The 19036-nt window shown below is 38.4% G+C and overlaps 1 protein-coding gene across 8 annotated transcripts; it reads right to left on the reverse strand.

Moving 5' to 3' along the window:
• Positions 1-41: 41 nt before the first annotated feature.
• Positions 42-17258, reverse strand: epn1a (epsin 1a). Of its 8 annotated transcripts, none has more exons than XM_077209734.1 (13): positions 16848-17255; positions 15165-15314; positions 14673-14773; positions 9382-9540; positions 9155-9283; positions 8558-8678; positions 8196-8308; positions 4928-4999; positions 4319-4402; positions 3688-3940; positions 3412-3576; positions 1852-2106; positions 42-1767 (listed from the first exon to the last, which is right to left on the reverse strand). In XM_077209734.1, exons 3-13 carry the CDS (start codon positions 14739-14741, stop codon positions 1280-1282), a joined length of 1908 nt encoding a protein of 635 aa, XP_077065849.1. In that variant the 5' UTR covers positions 14742-14773; positions 15165-15314; positions 16848-17255; the 3' UTR covers positions 42-1279. The 8 variants fall into 8 exon arrangements, with proteins under 8 accessions (XP_077065849.1, XP_077065850.1, XP_077065847.1 ...); XM_077209735.1 differs by having other exon boundaries at positions 1852-2103; positions 16848-17245; XM_077209732.1 differs by having other exon boundaries at positions 8196-8338; positions 16848-17245.
• Positions 17259-19036: the final 1778 nt, after the last annotated feature.

Consider the following 19036-nt stretch of genomic DNA (forward strand, 5'->3'; position numbering starts at 1 on the left):
CCATTTAAAATCAAATCAATGCAACAAAAAAACATAGACAATTTTATGTGGATTTTTTTTTTATTTCTTAAATTTCTTAGATTTTTTTTCTCCATTTTATTTTTAAATGTGAATGTTCACAGTCAACACCGCACAATTTTTGACCATAGCCAATATTAGAGAAACATCTCTAAAATGTTCATATATATAAAATAATTCATTGAAAGTAAATAAAGAATAACAGCATGGATCATGTCATTCAGTCCCCAATATTACATTATGATTTCACATAAATCATTCAGATAATTCTTTTTCATTTTCATAAGAGTTAACAATTCCCATTCTCTGTGTAAATGTCAAAGTAAAAAGGTGCTGAGGTGAAATGCAAAGACAGACGCTGTTTCTCATGTGAACAGGTGTTGAATTAATGCTTTGATTCTTACGAATGTAAAAATAAATGGCTGAAAAGAAGAACCATTATGCTGAAAGTGAGACTATGCTGATAAAACTCCATCAGAAACACAGCAGTGGGCCGAGTGAAAACACTGGACACATCATACACGCTCTCACACTCACACACGCAAGCACACATACAGCCCCTGTTCCTGTGTATAAGAACCATGTGACGTGCACAGAAATTTCGCAGGCCAAAGGAAACCAAGCAGGCATCCGTTTCAATGGCAATTTCCAGTGAGATTTTCCTTGGTTTAATCGTTCCCAGGAGTCAAACACATTCGAATTAAAATAAATTACACAAGATTACACATTAAATTAAATTAAAAGTAATACATCTATTGATGATTTTTAGTAGAGTTGTGAATAAAACGGACAGCTGAATTCTTCTCAAGCCCGTCAGTCATCCTTCATTTTACTCTTTCATCAGAGGTTCACCTCAATGAAAGGGGGAGAAAGAGGTGTGTGATTGAGTTTATTAGTGGCTTGTTTTCCTCCTCCCGTATCTTCATCTTCTTGTTACTGAGCAATAACAATCATCCTAATAATATAACAATATTAACAACCTGCATTCATTGAATGAACCCGCCAATCATCCATGTCTGTCAAAAAAAAAAAATTGAACGAAAGGGGAAATAAATACTCCAAATACTGTGTAAAATAAAATGAAAAAAATTATTGAAATGCTGTTTTGTGAAAGAAAATAACACATTTTTGTTTTGATTTTTCATTAAATATAGAGATGTACACACATTTCTTTTTTGTCAAACACAAACTGTTTGTGTTGGTAGGGCAGGTTTGGATTGGTTGTTGAGTGGATAGGGCAACGTGGGATTGGTGAAATCTCTCAAAGGAGGAAAGGATTGGTGCTTGTGCCTGTGGTTCCGCCTCCCAACGATCCTCCTGTTCCCATTACTCCGCCCACCCCAGACGGCCCACCCAAAATCAGTGAAGGCTGCGCAGGGCCTCCTGAGCCCATCAGCAAGGGGTTTCCTGCAGGACCCATGGGGGATATTCCACCAAAAGGCATGCCCATTGAGCTGGACTGTACTATTCCCATGCCCATACCAGGGGCCGCCATAGGGACCCCCATTCCTGGCATGGCCATCCCTGGCTGAACCATTCCCACTGCTGGCGGAGCCATGTGACCCAGCATAGGGTTTGGGGGAACAGGGCTTGTACGGAGCTGGCTCAAACCAAGTGAAGAAGGTTGAGGGGAGATGGATGCCATCGGGGTCACGCCAAAAGGATTAGAAGTGGAAGATGGGGTCGGAGACACCCCTCTACTGGAAATGGTACTGCCCGGGGTAACTCCCATACCTGTTGAGGAGGGACCTTAAGGGAGAGGAGAAAAAGAAAGTTTGAGGGATAAACAAACACATAATTTCTCTCTAAATATGGCCTATTTTAAATACACACCCTGTGTCTGTAGAAAGGGGTTGTGAGATGTTGAGGAGATGCTTGGCGGTGGAGGCTGTTTAGGTTTGGGTTTTGATGATACTAGTGAGTCTAAATCCACGAGGGCTGCATTGGGGCCCAAGAATGACTCTGGCGTTTTTCGAACAGGCAAGGAGGAACCGAGCGATGAAAGGTCAAAGGGCACCGGAGAGCCTGTGCTGCCTCCACCTCCTACATCACCTCCTGTCAACGAGGATCCTCTTCTCTCTAGATCTGCTGTGTGTGGAAAAGAATTAGACAAAAGACTAACAGGTAAATTGTTAAACAATATGATCTTGTGACAGACTAACAAAAAACAGGTTTGCAGTCCAACTGCTATTTTGCTAAGCCCCACCTAAAAAATGTTACTGACCAAAATCAACCAAAGCAAATGTTGCCGTCCACCATATTATTAGACAAATATTTGTTTAGCAATAAATATTGGCAAAGAATTAACACTTTGAGAGCACCATCTCTTGAAGGTCAGTTTCCCTTTAAGAGCGCATCAATTTAAGTTGCTGTTCTGTGTACGGTCTCGAGTAGAAAATTAATTAAACAGTAGTCACCATTATTAAATGTAACTTTGAAATGTGCAGTAAGTCACTGTAGTGACGACAGTAATTAAACAATTCACAGTAAATGTTAACAGTTATGTTCACTTAACCTGCCTTTCCAGTATCTCCAACATATATATATACACAAAAAACAAATGAGTGCCAATGCGTTTAAAAGAAAAGCATAGTTTTCTAGAGCAAATTAATGCAAATAATTAAAATCAGGATTCATTCTAGCCACAAAAGTTCAAAGCTCAAATCAGATCTGAAAATTATGCATATTAACTAAATTCCACACAGCTTCTACACTACTCTCCATTGGAATTTAATGACTTCCAGACTGTTGTTTGTCTGGAGATTGTGAAATGGCGACTTTATCAGCTGTCGTTATCAGCTGTCGTTGTGTTTGCTCTCCGATTCTGATTCAGTCTCCACAGTTTTGTCTTACTGCATAATTAAACTTAAAAAAATAAATAAAAAATAAAGAAACAACATCAGATGCAACACTTTTCAAGATCACAATTAATTCCAGCCCACATAAGAATAATATCCACTATTTCTGTTAATCTCCTGTAAAGCTAATCTAAACGGGCAAAAGTAACGAAGGGGCGGAGCTTAATAGTACCAAGTAAAAGTCCTCTTCATCTTCAAAATTGGTGGTGTCTAATGGAAGTGTTGTGTGTGAATTACCAGCAAACACACTGTTGGTGTGTCTAATGCAACTTAACTTTTCTTTGGCAAGTCTTCGGACAAATTAGGGGTGTCCAAACCTGCTCCTAGAAGTCCACTGTTCTGCAGAGTTTAGCTCCAACCCCAAATAAACACAACTGACAATGATGTAATGAAAGTCTTTAGGATTACTAGAAACTTCCAGACAAGTGTGCTGGTAGATTTTGGAGTTAAACTCTGCAAGATGCTGGCCATTCAGGACCAGAATTTGAAATCCCTGTGATAATAAGCATCTATGCATTTACATGTACAAGTATACCTGTGCCATTAGTTTGTTTAACCGAGCCACTCCAGGGGTCAGAGGTCAGACCGTCAGTGGCAGGGGCGGCTCCGTCCGCTGCCCAGGGATCGGTTGACCCTGAGAGCGGAGTAGGAGCCGGAGCCACTGAGTGAGCCCAAGGGTCGGCACTTGGAGGGGTCACAGCTGGAGGGGATGCAAGGAGAGTTCAAGGATCAGTGGACACCACAAATATAGAGGAAAAGCCAGGGAAAAGACAAAGAGGACACTGAGAGGACACATCCTCTACACTCTCACCTGTGGATGCCCAGGGGTCAGAGTTCACTCTAGAGGACGAATCACCCCATGGGTCTGGGACTACTGTTGCTGGTGCTCTTCCCCAGGGATCGGCACTCGGGGGAGAGGCGGGGGAGGCGGCCCCCCACGGGTCGGCTGGGCCCCAAGGCCCAGCGGTGGATGCAGGAGCCAAAGTGGGAGGAGGAGAGGGTCCCGCGGAGCCCGATGCTGGGGCCCCCCAAGGATCTGCGACACTCAACTCCATCAGAGACGACTGAGAGAGAGATAGGTCAGTAAGATGTCCTCATCAGAAGGGAGTTTGCGACAAAGCAAAAGCGTGGAGCTTGTTTGAGAGAGGACATACACTTACACTTCCAAGTAGTTTAATTATAGCTAGTGTGGCAAAATGGTAAGGAGGAGGAAACTCTAGAGGAAGTGAAACGGGCTCACACACACTGTTGCGCTAAAGAGCGTACGCAGGGTGAGAGACACAGACAGAGCAGGTAACTCTTGGAGAGTGAGAGGCAGGTACACAAACACACAACCCTCGGTAACACAACACACTACCATGTGTACACCTCACGCTCTCGCCCTAGAGGAACAGCTCATCAAGCATGAACTCTATCTGACACAATCATACACAGTCACACACCTCCTCGGGCTTGGCTTTCTCCCTCTTACTCTCCTCGATGGCCATCTGCAGCCTCAGGTCGTCTCCCCTGCGCAGACGCTCCTCCTGCCAATCACACACCACCGTCACATCATCATAGTGAACCAAGTTCTGTGGGCTGATGGGAAATGGAGTCTAGTGAACTGAGGCAACCTGACTCCCATGTCTCACCAGCTCCAGAGGTGTGTTTAAAAGGCTTGAGTTAGACACAAATGAACAGCATTTGGAAGTAGTGGGCAGTTCATCTACTCTGATATTGCATTGATAAGCTCTGGTGGAATTGCAAAGAAAGAACAATTACTGAGAATTATAGGTACTTTTGAAATGACTTGTTGATTTCATCATGCAAAAGTGAAGATTTCAGAAGATTTCAAACAACAGCAATGACTAACAAGAGGTAAGTTCAACACACACACACACAAAAAAACAGACATTACTAACCTTTTAAAAGCACTTATTAGGTATTTCTTAGATATTTCGATTGTTCCATGATCATACTGATGAATATATGATTTTAGGCTGATCTTTGATTTGAGAGGGAAGAAGATAGCAAAGGAAAGGTTCATCCACTGTGAATTTTTGCTCCCTGACCTTTTGGTGAGTCTCCTGGCTGACTGTGAGTGCGTAGCGGATCTCTGCATCTTCCAGAGGGTCTTTGCTAGTCTGAAGGAGGGGGGCAGGGTGAGGACAGGTGTGAGTGAAGGAGTGAGAGGGGAAATGTGTAAAAACTGTGCAGAGGACGGGCCTCTAATGTTGAATGTGTGTTATTGTTCTTTATTAGAGAAACAGCCAATTTTTCTATTTTAAGATGGCAGTTAGGAAAGAATGTAGATTTAGGGAGCTTTAAACATGGTTATTATTAGCAGGGCTCAACAGTAAGTATGGCTTGGGGCCAGTGTGAGAGTGTTGAGCCAGATGACAGAATGACGTTCACTTGCCCTATCTTACTTTTTTTTTTTTTTTTTTTTTTTTTTTTTTTACATAACTTTTTATACTTTGCAAAATTATTTTTTTTTAAATACTTATTGTATTATTATATAATTATAATAGCTATCATTAATTGTAAAAAAAATATATATATATATATTTATAATATAATAATTATAGCAATAGATAATAGTGACATTTTTAAAATATATATTAAATTATACATATACATTTAAAGTTTTAAAATTATGAATGTAAATAAAACATTTAAAATCAGATCAATTATAAAATATAAATGCTATAAGATATATATTTTAATAAAAATCTATGAATATTTTTTTGTTGGGTGCCAGTTCCCAATACATCTAAAAACAAACTGGTGTGATGTAATTTAGAACCAAATCAGGCCAATACGAAACACTTACGATCTACCATTGGTTTGTGGCGATTACATGATAATAAGGTGTGCTCTGTGGCTCAAAAAATATTTTCCAGTTCATTTCTTTTGTTCAGTCCATCAAGGTCAGACACATGAACACACTGGAGAGCTGCTTTATAGTAGGTAGAGTAGAAACTGAAGTTGTAATTTTAGAGACACTGATTTTCACGTTTAATACTGTAAAGCTGCTTGCGTTAAAGCAATCTATTGTATGAAGTGCTAAATAAAAAAAAACATGAAGTGACAACTGGAGTGACGAATTGCAGAGCTGGTGGAAACATATCTACGTCGCTATGATCAAATGCTTTCTTAAATGTTGTTTTCTCACCACTGTCATTTTTTTGTTGTGTTCTCATTCTGTTATTGAAAGGAAAGCATGCAGCGCATATATACATATTCATCTTAACGCCGCTACAAGCAGCATTTACCGCGTCGGGATGTTTGCTAACAGTATAAGTTTCACATTTAATCTCCAAATTAATGCAAAAACAACATAAAGACGGTATATTTAAAATATTTAATCTAACAGGTAGGAAATATACAGAAATTAAGTTATCAAACACGTCACAGTCTTCACTGCATGCATTATAAATGAAATATAGATTAATCCTTATTAAAGCTATAAATGTTACTTAGTCTAGAGCACCGAGTGATTTTCTCTTTGACTTTTGTTGTTTGATTAACATTAATGTAAGACAGCAGCAGGTGTATTAGGCTGCTGTCACTTTAAATCCTGACGCACATCTGACACAACATGTCCACACAACTCTTTATGGTCATTTAAGATCTTTATTTAACTCATTAAAGACTGCTTACAAGGATACTCGACAAAGTGTGCATTTTTGCATAATTTTGTTTTTGTCTCTTCAAGCACGAAAGAGAAAATGCGGCTTGCGCGATGTCTAAGGCAGCTTTCTGTGCGCATGAGTCGTGTGCGTCACACAGACAGGAGATTTCTAGTCACAATTGAAGGGTTTAAAAGCACTTGAATGAATAAAAGCATGATCATAATGTAACGCTAGCTAAAGAATGATGGAAAAAACAGATGCTGCGTTTACTGCGTTAAATATTTCAACGTGTTAATCTGAAACAAATGTATTGCATGCATTAACATGTTCATTTTGACAGTACAAATTATAATATGTAAGAACAACTTGTAACTTCGATATGTTCTAATTTAAAAACAAAAATCTGTTTCAAAAGTCACACAGCCCATTAAAGCAAATGATTACACGACTCTCTGGAATACTTGATTTTAATTGTTCAATCTTGGCATTTTACTTTCAAATATGTTTGTATAATGACTGCAAAACTTTATAATTGACCACTGTCTTAGACAAATAATTACCTGTGCAACCTTATCAAAGCATGGTCTCTTCTTTCCTTACATACAAAAGCTCAAGCCGTGTAATAAGCAGGATATTCTACAGCCAGTGATTATTGCAAAAGGAACCCCTTCAGGATGATACATCCCTCTGCTTTGCATTAGAGCCTTAAAGGGATAGTTCAACCAAAAATGAAAATTCTGTCAGTATTTACTCACCCTCATGGTGTTCCAACCCCGTAGGACCTTCGTTCATCTTCGGAACACGAATTAAGATATTTTTGATGAAATCTGAGAGCTGGATCACTCCTCCATAGGCTTCTAAGGGATTGAAACTTGCCTGCCCCGAAAAGTTATTAAAGATATCGTTAAAATAGTCCAAGTGACTACAGTGGCTCAATCTTAAGTTTACCAAACGACGAGAATACTTTTTGTGCGCAAAAACAAACAAAAATAACAACTTTATTTCAACTATTAATTTCCTTCTCTGTGGGCCTCGAGTCAGTTAACGTAGTGTGATTGCGTAGAGCTACGTCACACGTAGGCTCACTATTGGCCAACGCTGGTCATGTGTGTGATGCGTGTGTCGTACAACAACAGAAGCTTATGCTATTACACTATGTGAACTGACTCGAGGCCAACATAGAAGGAAATGAATAGTTGAAATAAAGTTGTAATTTTTGTTTGTTTTTGCACACAAAAAGTATTCGTCGCTTGATAAACTTAAGATTGAGCCACTGTAGTCACTTGGACTATTTTAACGATGTCTTTAATAACTTTTCGAGGCTGGCAAGTTTCAATCCCTTAGAAGCCTATGGAGGAGTGATCCAGCTCTCAGATTTCATCAAAAATATCTTAATTCGTGTTCCGAAGATGAACGAAGGTCTTACGGGGTTGGAACAACATGAGGGTGAGTAAATAATGCAGAATTTTCATTTTTGGGTGAACTATCCCTTTAATCACCATGTCAGGGATTCCTAATGATTAGCTGACTGTATATTACCCCTAACATGTTTTTCTGCTAAAATCCAATTTCACATTAAGTATGCTTACAAAGCTCTTTCTGTTTCTAGTAGAACAACTATTCATCTTCCTCAGTCTCTGAACCATTTCAATAGTGCATTTTACCTGCAGCCTGAAAATCTGTCGCTGATTGGCTGAGACTTTACCTGCTCTGCCTCCTCCTTGCTCATGGCGAGTGCCAGCTGGAGCTGCAGGTCCTCCTCTCCGGAGCTCTGGGGCCACGCCTGCTCAGCGTCTGCTCCTGAGTGCACTCCTCCCCCTAAAGCAGGAGCAGAAGGGGCCGAAGATGCTAAGGGAGGAGTCAAATGACAGCCATTATGATGCATCAATAGATGGTGGAGGATGGTCCCTAAAAGTGCTTCCAGAGCAAAACGCTTGCCAACCTCCAGACTTGGCCAACGTTGTGAAGTGCAGAGTGCTTTTATAATGGGGCTGACAGACATCTTTTGAGTGTCCGCTCTGACCCCTACATGAGCTCCTCCTACTGCAAAGCACTTCTAGATCTTACCACTGCTGGTCTGTGCCATCTTCTCTTTGGTCTTGAGTGCATGGATTCTCTCCTCTCTTAACCTCTCCTCGTCTTTTAGCAGAGTCACCAGCTGCTTGGCCTTTTCCCGTACATTCACACCCTGAAAAACACACACAACATGTGACGTTATATTCAGGAATGTTTTGTTTTGTGCAAAGCATGTGTGCAATTGCAACAGGTTTAATGGCTCCTTTGTTCAGCATCTGAATGAATAATTAAACAACCTGAACTGGAAGTTGTTGAGTTTGAGGTAGTGCTCGTGACAAACATGTTAGGAATTTATCAGGAGGACTAAAATAAAACCTAGTGAGCTGAAGACTGGGCTGATGTTTTTGTGGTTTAAGTGTGAGTGGGAGAAAGACCTTGGTTGAAAGTCAAGGTGTTTGAGTTGACACCACATGGAGACCTTGAATGAGAGATTTGTTGTAGTGTATAAATCACAATTGAGAACAACTAACATGTTGAAGTACACTTCAAAAGTAACACTAAGAGCTCTTCTTCTATATCCTTATTGAAAGAGAAAACATCTCTCATCTGCATGTGTATTAATAAATATAACTTTCAGTTTCTGTGTACCTGGTCCTTGCCATCTCTGTCTATGTACTGAAAGTCTTTGAGTGTCTGAACGGCGTAGATGTTTTCCCTGCATTGCTGTGCCACTCGCTCTGATCCTGTCTTGATCAGATACTCCATCAGAGTCATAGCCTGAGAAAGAGCAAATGTAAAAAATACAATCAGATTATATTGTTTATAACCCCATATAATACATCTGCCACAAGCAAGAGTTAAACCATCAAACGTACTTTATATACATGTCTCCAGTTCTTCCCATGGTCGTTGAGTCTCTTCCAGACCATGCTCATAATCTCTGAGAAGGCCACAACATTGTATGTCAGATCAGCAATCTCTGACATCAGAGAGCTAGAGGGACCCCATGGGTCATTAGAGGTTGCTTCCCTAACCTGGAGAAAGTACAAAATAAAGTTCAATCAACTTTGCTCTGCTTCTGAATACAGTGCAATGCACACTGTATGCTGCCTGCTTTTTTATGTATGTGAAACAGTATACTACATACAACTATAACATTTCAAAACAGTATTATGCTACAATGTTGTCACGACCTCAAAAACCTTGCATTTTTGTTCAGCCAATGTTGTCAAGTTAAAAAGTAGGTAACATTTAATTGTAATTTTTTAATGTATTAATGTTATTTTTTAAATTAAATACAATACAAACAAAAACACATCGGAGTGGTCAACACATTATTAATTGCCATCACACCGTGTATATATATACGACCATAGCCCTACAAAAAACATTGCAATTATACTATTCCAGTCACATTAACGTTAACTTTTCTGTGAAATTTTGCAAGCAAAAAGGGTCCATTGTCAAAAGTGTGGCATTGCATGAAGCACAGATCGCATAGCAAAACGAGCAGCTTTCTTTTGCACTGTACACCCTAATGCTCAAAATAATTAATTGCTTTGAGTAGGGTAAACTTAAATTAAACAAATTAGTTAATTAGGCTAATAAAATTCACTTTTCTCTAGGGTTAACAAAACAGACACATTTTAAGTAATCTGAATGGTTTCGTTGTTTTAAATTTTATGAACTTGATTCTTTTAACTAGACAAACATAAATTTAACTGAAACTGGGCTGGGATTTCTATTTCCCAGCATGCTTTGCCAAGACACTCGAAAGGGAGAGTAAATGCTGAAATTAAGTGTTATATAATGTTTTTGTGCAAGATTAAAGTTAAGTGTTAAGTGGAGCAGGCCCAAGGCATAACCAAACTAAACGGCTGCTCCCGTGTCCACCTGGAAGTAAAATAATGCCAAATGTTTTTGAAACAAAAAGCCTGTTGAATTGCACTACTTGAAAAAAATATGCATTGTATTAACCCTGCTTGTATTTTTATGCATTGTATATTTTTAGGGCTTGCATTTTTATGGGCTGAAATTTAGCATGGTTGAATATTTAAGCTGTGAATATTTCAATTCAAAACTTTTCTAACACATTTTCATTGGTAAAATTTCAATAATCCATATTCACCTTTCATATTTCACTTCAAAAATATTCAAACTGATTAAAAATACAACCTATAATATTCAACAGGCGGTTTTCGGTCCATTTTATTTTGCTTTGCAAATTCATTTCCACGAATTCAGTGGTTCAAATTCGACAGTAAATTCAACGTTGACATCCAGGAACTGCAGGAAACGCAGTAGATTACCGAGCATTATCTCCATCTGCTGTTAGTCGACCTCACCAGCAGGGGGTGCAAGCACGTGTTGTTGACGAAGACCAGAGCAACAGTTTGAGCAAGCCATTCATTCATAAAAACTAATTTACAACAATGTAAGTGTATCTGTGATTATTATGTTTTATGTGAAATTCAGTGTCTTCACGATTACTTTTCCTGTGTAGCCTACATGCATCTCTACCGTGAACGAGATTATAATGTTATTCCCCCGATGCGGATGTATACAGATCCAATGTTACATTTGAGTTTGACATATCTATTGGTTGTTTAGTTGCCTCTCTGCATAGCTACTAGGGTTTCCCTCAATACGTCAGGATTCCCCTGCTGGACATATAAAACGCTTAGCGTAGCTTAATGGACTAATACAGTGATATAAAACACCAAACTCGCAGGCAAGCAGAAGGACTCAGAATATGAACTTAACGCGCAAAGTTTAAAGCTGAGCGTTTCTCAGTGATACTGGCATAAGTTGTCTTGACATTGGACATTCGCACATAGGGACTGTCTCTGAAGTTATATACGACATTGGTATACACGTTTCTAACTTCAATAGCATTTGAAGAGAACGACTTGCAGTCATAACACCAACTGTAAAGTGTTCATGTAGGTGTCTTGTATTATATGTTGTATTTTTAATCAGTTTGAATATTTTGAAAGTGAAATATGAAAGGTGAATATGGATTATTAAAATTTTACTAATGAAAATGTGTTAGAAAAGTTTTGAATTGAAATACTCACAGCTTAAATATTCAACCATGCTAAATTTCAGACCATAAAAATGTAAAGCCTAAAAATACAATGCATTAAAATACAAGCAGGGTTATTGCAATGCATATTTTTTTCAAGTAGTGCAATTCAACAGGCTTTTTGTTTCAAAAAAAATTTGCCATTATTTTACTTCCATATGCCCCCCAAGAGCACATGAAATGACAGCTTGATTTTTACAGTAGAGATGCACCTATTACAATTTTCTAAGCCGATTCCGATTTCCGATTTTTCATGAGTTTGACCTGCCGATACCGATTTTAGCCGATTCCGATTTCATTTTTTCTAACCACTTTACAGCAAACACAAATATTTATTTTCTATCTTTTCTTTAATAGAACATTTTACATAGAACATAGAACATTTTTTGAACAAATAAAATAAAATAAAACTATATAAATTATTACTCCTGGTGTGGGAAATTCACACATATCTAAATGCAAAGTTATGGTATGGAAGAACCATTTTCATTTCCATATATTCAACAAAAAAAGAAAAGTGATATATTTACTTATTTACGAAACTAAACTTCTGTATGAAAACAGGTAATGGGCAATAAAATAATATATAAATAGCAAATAATAATAAAATAAATATAGCCTTGCAGTATAAAGATGTTTCTCAAAACAAACACACACACACACACACACAGCCTATTGCAATCACTTGTACATCAATGGCAAGTTTTATTTCGCAAACAGTTCTTCTCTCATCTGCCACATGTCCAGCCAGGCTAAACAATCACTTTAATTGAGCGCGAGCAGCGCAGCAAAAACAGACTCTGCGCCGAAACCCCGCTTCACTGCTGCGTACGCGACGCTCCTGCTCGACGCTCACGCGCTGCTCCTGCTCTCGGTGTGAATGCACTCATTGATAAACATGCACGCCGGGGGGAAAAAAACACTGCGCTGCTCACGCTTGCGGTGTGAAACGGCCATAATTCACGAGGTTTCCTACATGTGCGTTCTGTGTGCACGTGTGATGCTGATTTTGCGCAATGTTAATCATGCGGCGCCCGAGTGCATTTGACCGGCAAAAAAAAATCGGCATATATTTCAGACTTACCGGCTGGTCTCCGATCATGGCCGATCACGTGAAAATCGGCCGATTCTGATCACCAGCCGATCAATCGATGCATCTCTATTTTACAGAGAAAAATTTTTTGGCGCCTCTATTCCAATACTGTACAACATGACACATTCATACATTCACATCATGTTAACGCAGCTGTAGAGTTACACTCACTGGACACTGCACTTATTCTCAAACACAAGTTTATTATTTGCATGTGCTGTAAAGCCTTGCCGGTTAAACATTTCATTTGCGTGCTGTTCTGACATGCGTTTTTTTCTGAGCGCGTACACCCGAAGAGCGCGCACACTAAAAGCCTGTCAAACAGCACCCGATGACTGGACTTTATCTTTTGTGTCTGATTAATTGCGCATACTGTCATATACACACACAAGGTTTACATAAACACAGTTGGTTATGTCTAAAGTGAAAGTAATCAAATTAGATGCATGCAGGTCTTAAAGTGACAGTTGTTCCAAACCTGTATTTGTTTCATTCACCTGCTGAACACAACAGATGATATTTTGAAGAATGTGGGTAACCAGACAGTTGCTGTTCCCCATTGACTTCCATAGTAGGGAAAAAAAATACTATGGAAGTCAATGGGGACCAGCAACAGTTTGGTTACCCACATTCTTCAAAATAACTTTTATGTTCAACAGAAGAAAGAAACTCATTCAGGTTTGAAACAGCTTGAGGGCAAGTAAATGATGATAGAATTTTCATTTTTGGGTGAACTATCCCTTTAATGTTAATAAATGTATTATTGTTATCCTGTTACAGGTTCATCTGAATATTCATTTTATGTCGTTATTTAAGGATTTAATTGAATATAGTACATTTACTTTTTATATAAGAAGATACTGTTTATCTTAAGTTACTTTATTTGTAGTTAATTGTTCTGCACTTTTACATGTTGAAATTTTTTTTTAACCAAAAGCAATTAAAGTCATTAACTTGTTTACAGAAAATGCATTGTATGCTGTTTTATTTAGCAACTTTCTGTACACCACATTAAATATGCCACTTAGTTTTGTAAGACTAGAAAAGAAAATTCAGCTTAGAGCCTCAAAAAGGCTTGGCCTGGCCGTGAAGTAGGAGATTTAGTAGCATTTAATGTTTGGGTTTTTTTTATGCTAATTTAGAAGAGTTTCTGTTATGTGGGGTTTTTTGGGGGGGGTTACCATCGTGGGGATGAGTGGAGCATGAGCTTGGTTTGAGAACAGGTATATGTTAAATGTTCTATATTGCCGTACTCTTTTAGCAATTGCTATGCCATGCTATCAAAGCATTGTGTTACCAATTAACAAGTTAGCATTTACTTAATTAGCTTGTTAAAGCTAGCCAAGTTTCCACTATTAAAACTGTTTAAGTTGAAATTACATGATAATTTAAAGTAAAATATATGAATTAGCTTACACAATTATTTCAAGTTAATAGCAGTTAAAATGATTACAAAATAATAATCTACCAGTTCTGCTTCCTTAAACTTTGAATTTCTTAACTTAATTTTTTTTCATGTAAATGCTAACCTAATTTTTTTTTAATTTTGCCAACTTATTCGGATTAACAGCTTGGTCAAAGCGGTGAATTTGCGTGACTAACTTGAACATGAGCGGAATCTGCGTGGGGACTGTAAAATGGTTTTCTATTTAAATGACTGGATATCATCCCCAAAATTTCGCTGAACGATGGAGTGGCCGCATACAAAACGTGAAAATGAGTCATGCATAAGATTCTGTGTTGTAAGCATTTTTGGTCAGTTTTTAACCGAAACAGAAATAACTGAAGAAAAAGGCTGAATGAATTTCTGCTCCTTTGTATGACTGCATAGCATACAGTTTCATTTAATCGAAAAAATTAAGGCCAAGCGCAAAACATTTATAAAGAAATAAAAGACTATCGATGAATAAGATTGTTTCAAGGCCAAGAAGAAAAATGTGAATAGAATAAAGAAAACAAAAGCAAGGTTATAAAGGTAAAAGTCTAACCTTTATCTCCGCCTCTGAGTAATTGTGAACAATATTCTTCACTTGTCGCCGCAGCGATGATGTCGACATGGCAACAGGCTGGCTATCAGGTTCTGCAAAATCTGGGACATTGTAAAACAATGTCAATAAAACACTAATATGGACAGGTACAAAAGCAAACAAAGGCTACACATTTTTCAAATGGGAGTGTATCGACTCTGAGATCCAAACAAAACTTTAATATCTAAGAATGACACGGAGTTACCAGTGAGAAGTTTTTTAGAAAACACAAAAGAAATGCTTTGGCAGCTATTCAGACTCCATCCATCTCCCCGTCAATTAAAAAACCATTAGATCCAATCTAACAGAGCGTCAACAGCACCGTACGTACACCCACTGTAACCATGAGAGCCCAGCCCGAGGAATTCCCCAACCTAAAAAACCCTGTAAACACAAGAGCATCTGATGACGTGAGACTCTGGCTCCAGGAAGTGTCTGTGAAGTGTACTATACCTGGGAGTGTCAGTCTCTCTCCCCCCCTCTCGGTCTCTCTCTGTGTGCGTGCTCAGGTCGGGGTCTCTCAGTGTTTAGCCTGTCCACTGTTCCAAACCTCCGCACGGCGGCCACATGAGGGCCCGGAACCACAGATGTGGGGTGAAACAACTACAAGAAGAACAGAGATTTAGGCAGGAGGTACAACACACAGGGATATAAGCTAGTGCAGCACTGTGGAGTCTTAAAAACACAACAGACATTCAATTCCACTCTCTCACAATAGATAAAATGCATTAATAGCGGACGGTGCCTAAAGGCACTACACATTACTCATCTGTAACATCAGCTAGGTGTAGGCCAAGAGAAACTACAACAAAGCTGAAGCGTCACACCTGCTGTGATGTACTAAACATTAAATTAATCACTGTAATCAACATCACGTTTCACAGAAACATTTTACTACATTATGTAGCCCCACCACTTTTCAGCGCTGCGCTTGTTTGTATTTCCACAGCATGAAGGTAAGATCATACGGATTTATGAATAAACCGCACGTTTTAAGATCTTCCCAGTCTACTGACATTTGTTATGACATCCGCTTCAAACATTACAATGCTCATGAAAACTTTCATTAACTCTCCAATATGTAAATCCACTTCACCGGCTAATTACTCTTTTGACAGCGTGACAGTTCAAAGACAATATTCTAAAGATGGCTGCGTGTTTTTTTCGCTTACACATAAGGCCTATAATATAGTCTACTGTACTGTATCATATATGATACATAGATCTGATTGATAGTTAATGCTTTTTAACAAGTAAAAGGCTTTCAGTATAATTGTTAAAAAGTCCACCTTCAGGTCATTGTACATGTCTTTTTAGTGTGAAATATTTACTTTTGTTTTTATAAAGTAAATGTAAGAATAACTTATATTGTTATAAATATTTTAAGATGAACATTTACTGGACTTGAAGCAACTTTTAGAATGTTAATTGCTTCATGTTAAAATGTATCAAATATAACAAAACAGGCTTTTATTTGTACACCTCTCAGTCATCATTCATTAGCACCACTTTCATTAAAGTGAAATCATGTTTATGCAAATATACTAAAAATGTATTTCTAAAAAGTCTCGCTCAATCCAGAAAGAACAGGCGATAAGTAGCTAGTAGTTCATGAGGGTGTATTAATATGCAGCACTGTTGCATAAGGCTTTGACCTGATAATAACAGCCGCCTTGAGGATGCCAGGAGCAAAGTACTAAAGTCTGAATGAACTGTAGTCAAATAGACCACAGACCTTGACTTCAACCTCCATTCAAAAAAGTAAATTCAGGGGTCAACAGGTGGTTTTCCAAAGCAAGCTGTGTGGAGATAAACAACCTTCTATGAACTTATCTATATGACAACCGTTGCTTGGAAATGTGTGTGTGAAATCTGACAATGGGAGAACTATCAGATCTGTTAAAGTGGCGAGTAGTTTATCTTTGTCTGAGCAGATGACAGTAGGGGCTGTCAAATCTCTCTAGATCCCCACCCAGCCACAGAAACAAACCGCTTTTTATTCCAAGCCTTTAGACAACCCTCCGAAAGTAACTTCAACACCACATAAGCCTTGTGCGGTCCACGGTGTCTCAAACTGATAGCTAGAGAGAGATCATTCCCAAGTCAACTAGAGATCAGCTAGCTGGGGCTACTTACCGTTGAGCTTCAGTTCCACCTCTCAAACACGACCAGACATCCAGCCGAATAGTAGAAAGCGGGTAATTATCGGTGAAGACGGGAGTAAAGGAAAGCGCTGTAGTCTCTGTCACGGCGCTGAATTAAAAACACTCATTTAGAGGCGTGAGCGCTGCGCTGCGCTATGCTAACTCAACTCATAAAGAGACGCGCGTGAGTGCGTGACAGATTGAAGCGACAGTGGTTTTCTTTCACAACTATCACCTCTCGAGTCGCGGTCGTCATTTAAATATATAACGTGTCACACAACCGATTCTAATGATATAACCGAGCTACTTTCTCAAAAACCGTCTGTACTGACCCTGCTGTTGCTCGGGTGGTCAGAGGAGATGGCGGCACTTCCGCTTCCGTTTTCCCGCAGCCGGACGGACCGCGCCCCCTTGCGCGCTCCCTCGTTTGCATATTCATAAGCCTTGGTAAATATTACCGTAACAACGATTTCTAGGTGGTGTTCTATAACAGCAGAGGACCGTATGAATGTAAATACCCTCAGTTAAATGTGACAATCTGGAATATAAATATTATATATACGCAAACAAACTTAACTGTCCTGTTTTGGTGACGTTTGCGCTTCTGTCTACAATCTTTACAGGAACGGCTGCTGTGCTATTGACATTTGTGGCAGGGTGTCGTGTTAACCTACACAAGCCTTGAGTTCTGAAGAGATGATAACTATCCCTCTGATATTTTCTTTCCTAACTTTAAAGTGATGCTATAGCACGCAGTGCCCACATAACGGCGGTGTCCTCAATGAAAATGTGCTCCTTAAACTGCAGCCTATTGCAGGAATATCCTCAAGACATTTAGCCTACTTGCACTACACCAGTGGTTCTCACCCTTTTGAACTTGAAGGCCCCCACTGCAACACAATATGCTGTAATTATGACGACGCTACTTGTTTTCAAAGTTTGTAGAATAATAACAGCAAAAGTGAAAATAGCCAGTAATCTTTAATGAAAATAACTTCCTCTCCTACTTGCAACAACTTCTCTTCTTTGATGACGTATTTACTGGCGTGAGGACGGAACATTTGTCACTCATATGACATCACAGCAATATCAAACAAAACCATCCAACGACCCAATACATTTCTGATTAACAAAATCAAGCCCCGCCCTTATAATGGGGAAGAAACAACTATCGTAACTTCCTTTTCATGCCGACTTTAAATCAATAAAACAATTATTTTTGTAATTCCAAGTTTAATGAACTGTATATAAAACATTTTAAAAAGATATGTTCAGTTAACATCTTTATTTTTTTAAATATTTTATTTAAGTTTGATTATTTAATATAAATAATTTAAAATCATCCTGTGGCCCTCTTTGAATTTTGCTAAGGTGCCCTGTTTGAGAACCACTGATCAAAACTATTCTTGCCTTGTGGATATATAAAATATTCATACAAACATTTTCAAGTCTCCTGATTGACTATATTTGCTCTTTATTGCACAACATTGTTTAGAAATGTAAAAATGGCACTATGAAATAACAAAATGCACCTAAGCAAGAATTATTCTTACTTTCACATGTCTGCACAAGAATTTTTAGGGACTTTTTCTTAAAATGATGATAGTATTGCATTTAAATTCCTTTCGCTGTAAAAATAGAGCAATTTCTTACACTTAGAATATAAGAACATAAAAATAACATACTGCGTTTTTTTGCGAAACTTTGGATTCCAATAATACTTTTAAAATATTTTTTTAATTCCTTTTATTTTCACTTTTACAGTTTGTATCTTTCATTAAAGTAACATGCAACAGATTTACTTTGAGCAGTTGGCAAGTTGATTATAGAAGTTGTTATACCAAGTACACAGACACAGTCTTAAAATATCCTTGAAAAAAAAAACACAAACACAGACAAATGCACATACCCACAAACATTCATGCAGAAGAAATCAAGGCCACTACAGGTAAAGAAAACTTTCACACTTTTGTTTTATAATAAATAACTTAAAATTATATTCAGCGGGTAATTGCAATAGACACCCAAATGATTCATTGCTACCTATTTGCGTCTTTGCGATTGGGTTACATGTTAAACTAATTCTATGATGTCTCAGACATAACATGTGACATTCCTGAACAGCAGGGGAGTGACAGAAGCGTAGTGCTGATTATGAATGGAGATGAGACCAGAGGGATT

The sequence above is a fragment of the Siphateles boraxobius genome, unplaced genomic scaffold, assembly GCF_051911475.1.
Source record: "Siphateles boraxobius isolate OS27281-9 unplaced genomic scaffold, OSU_SipBor_1 12, whole genome shotgun sequence".
Taxonomy (NCBI): Eukaryota; Metazoa; Chordata; class Actinopteri; order Cypriniformes; family Leuciscidae; genus Siphateles; species Siphateles boraxobius.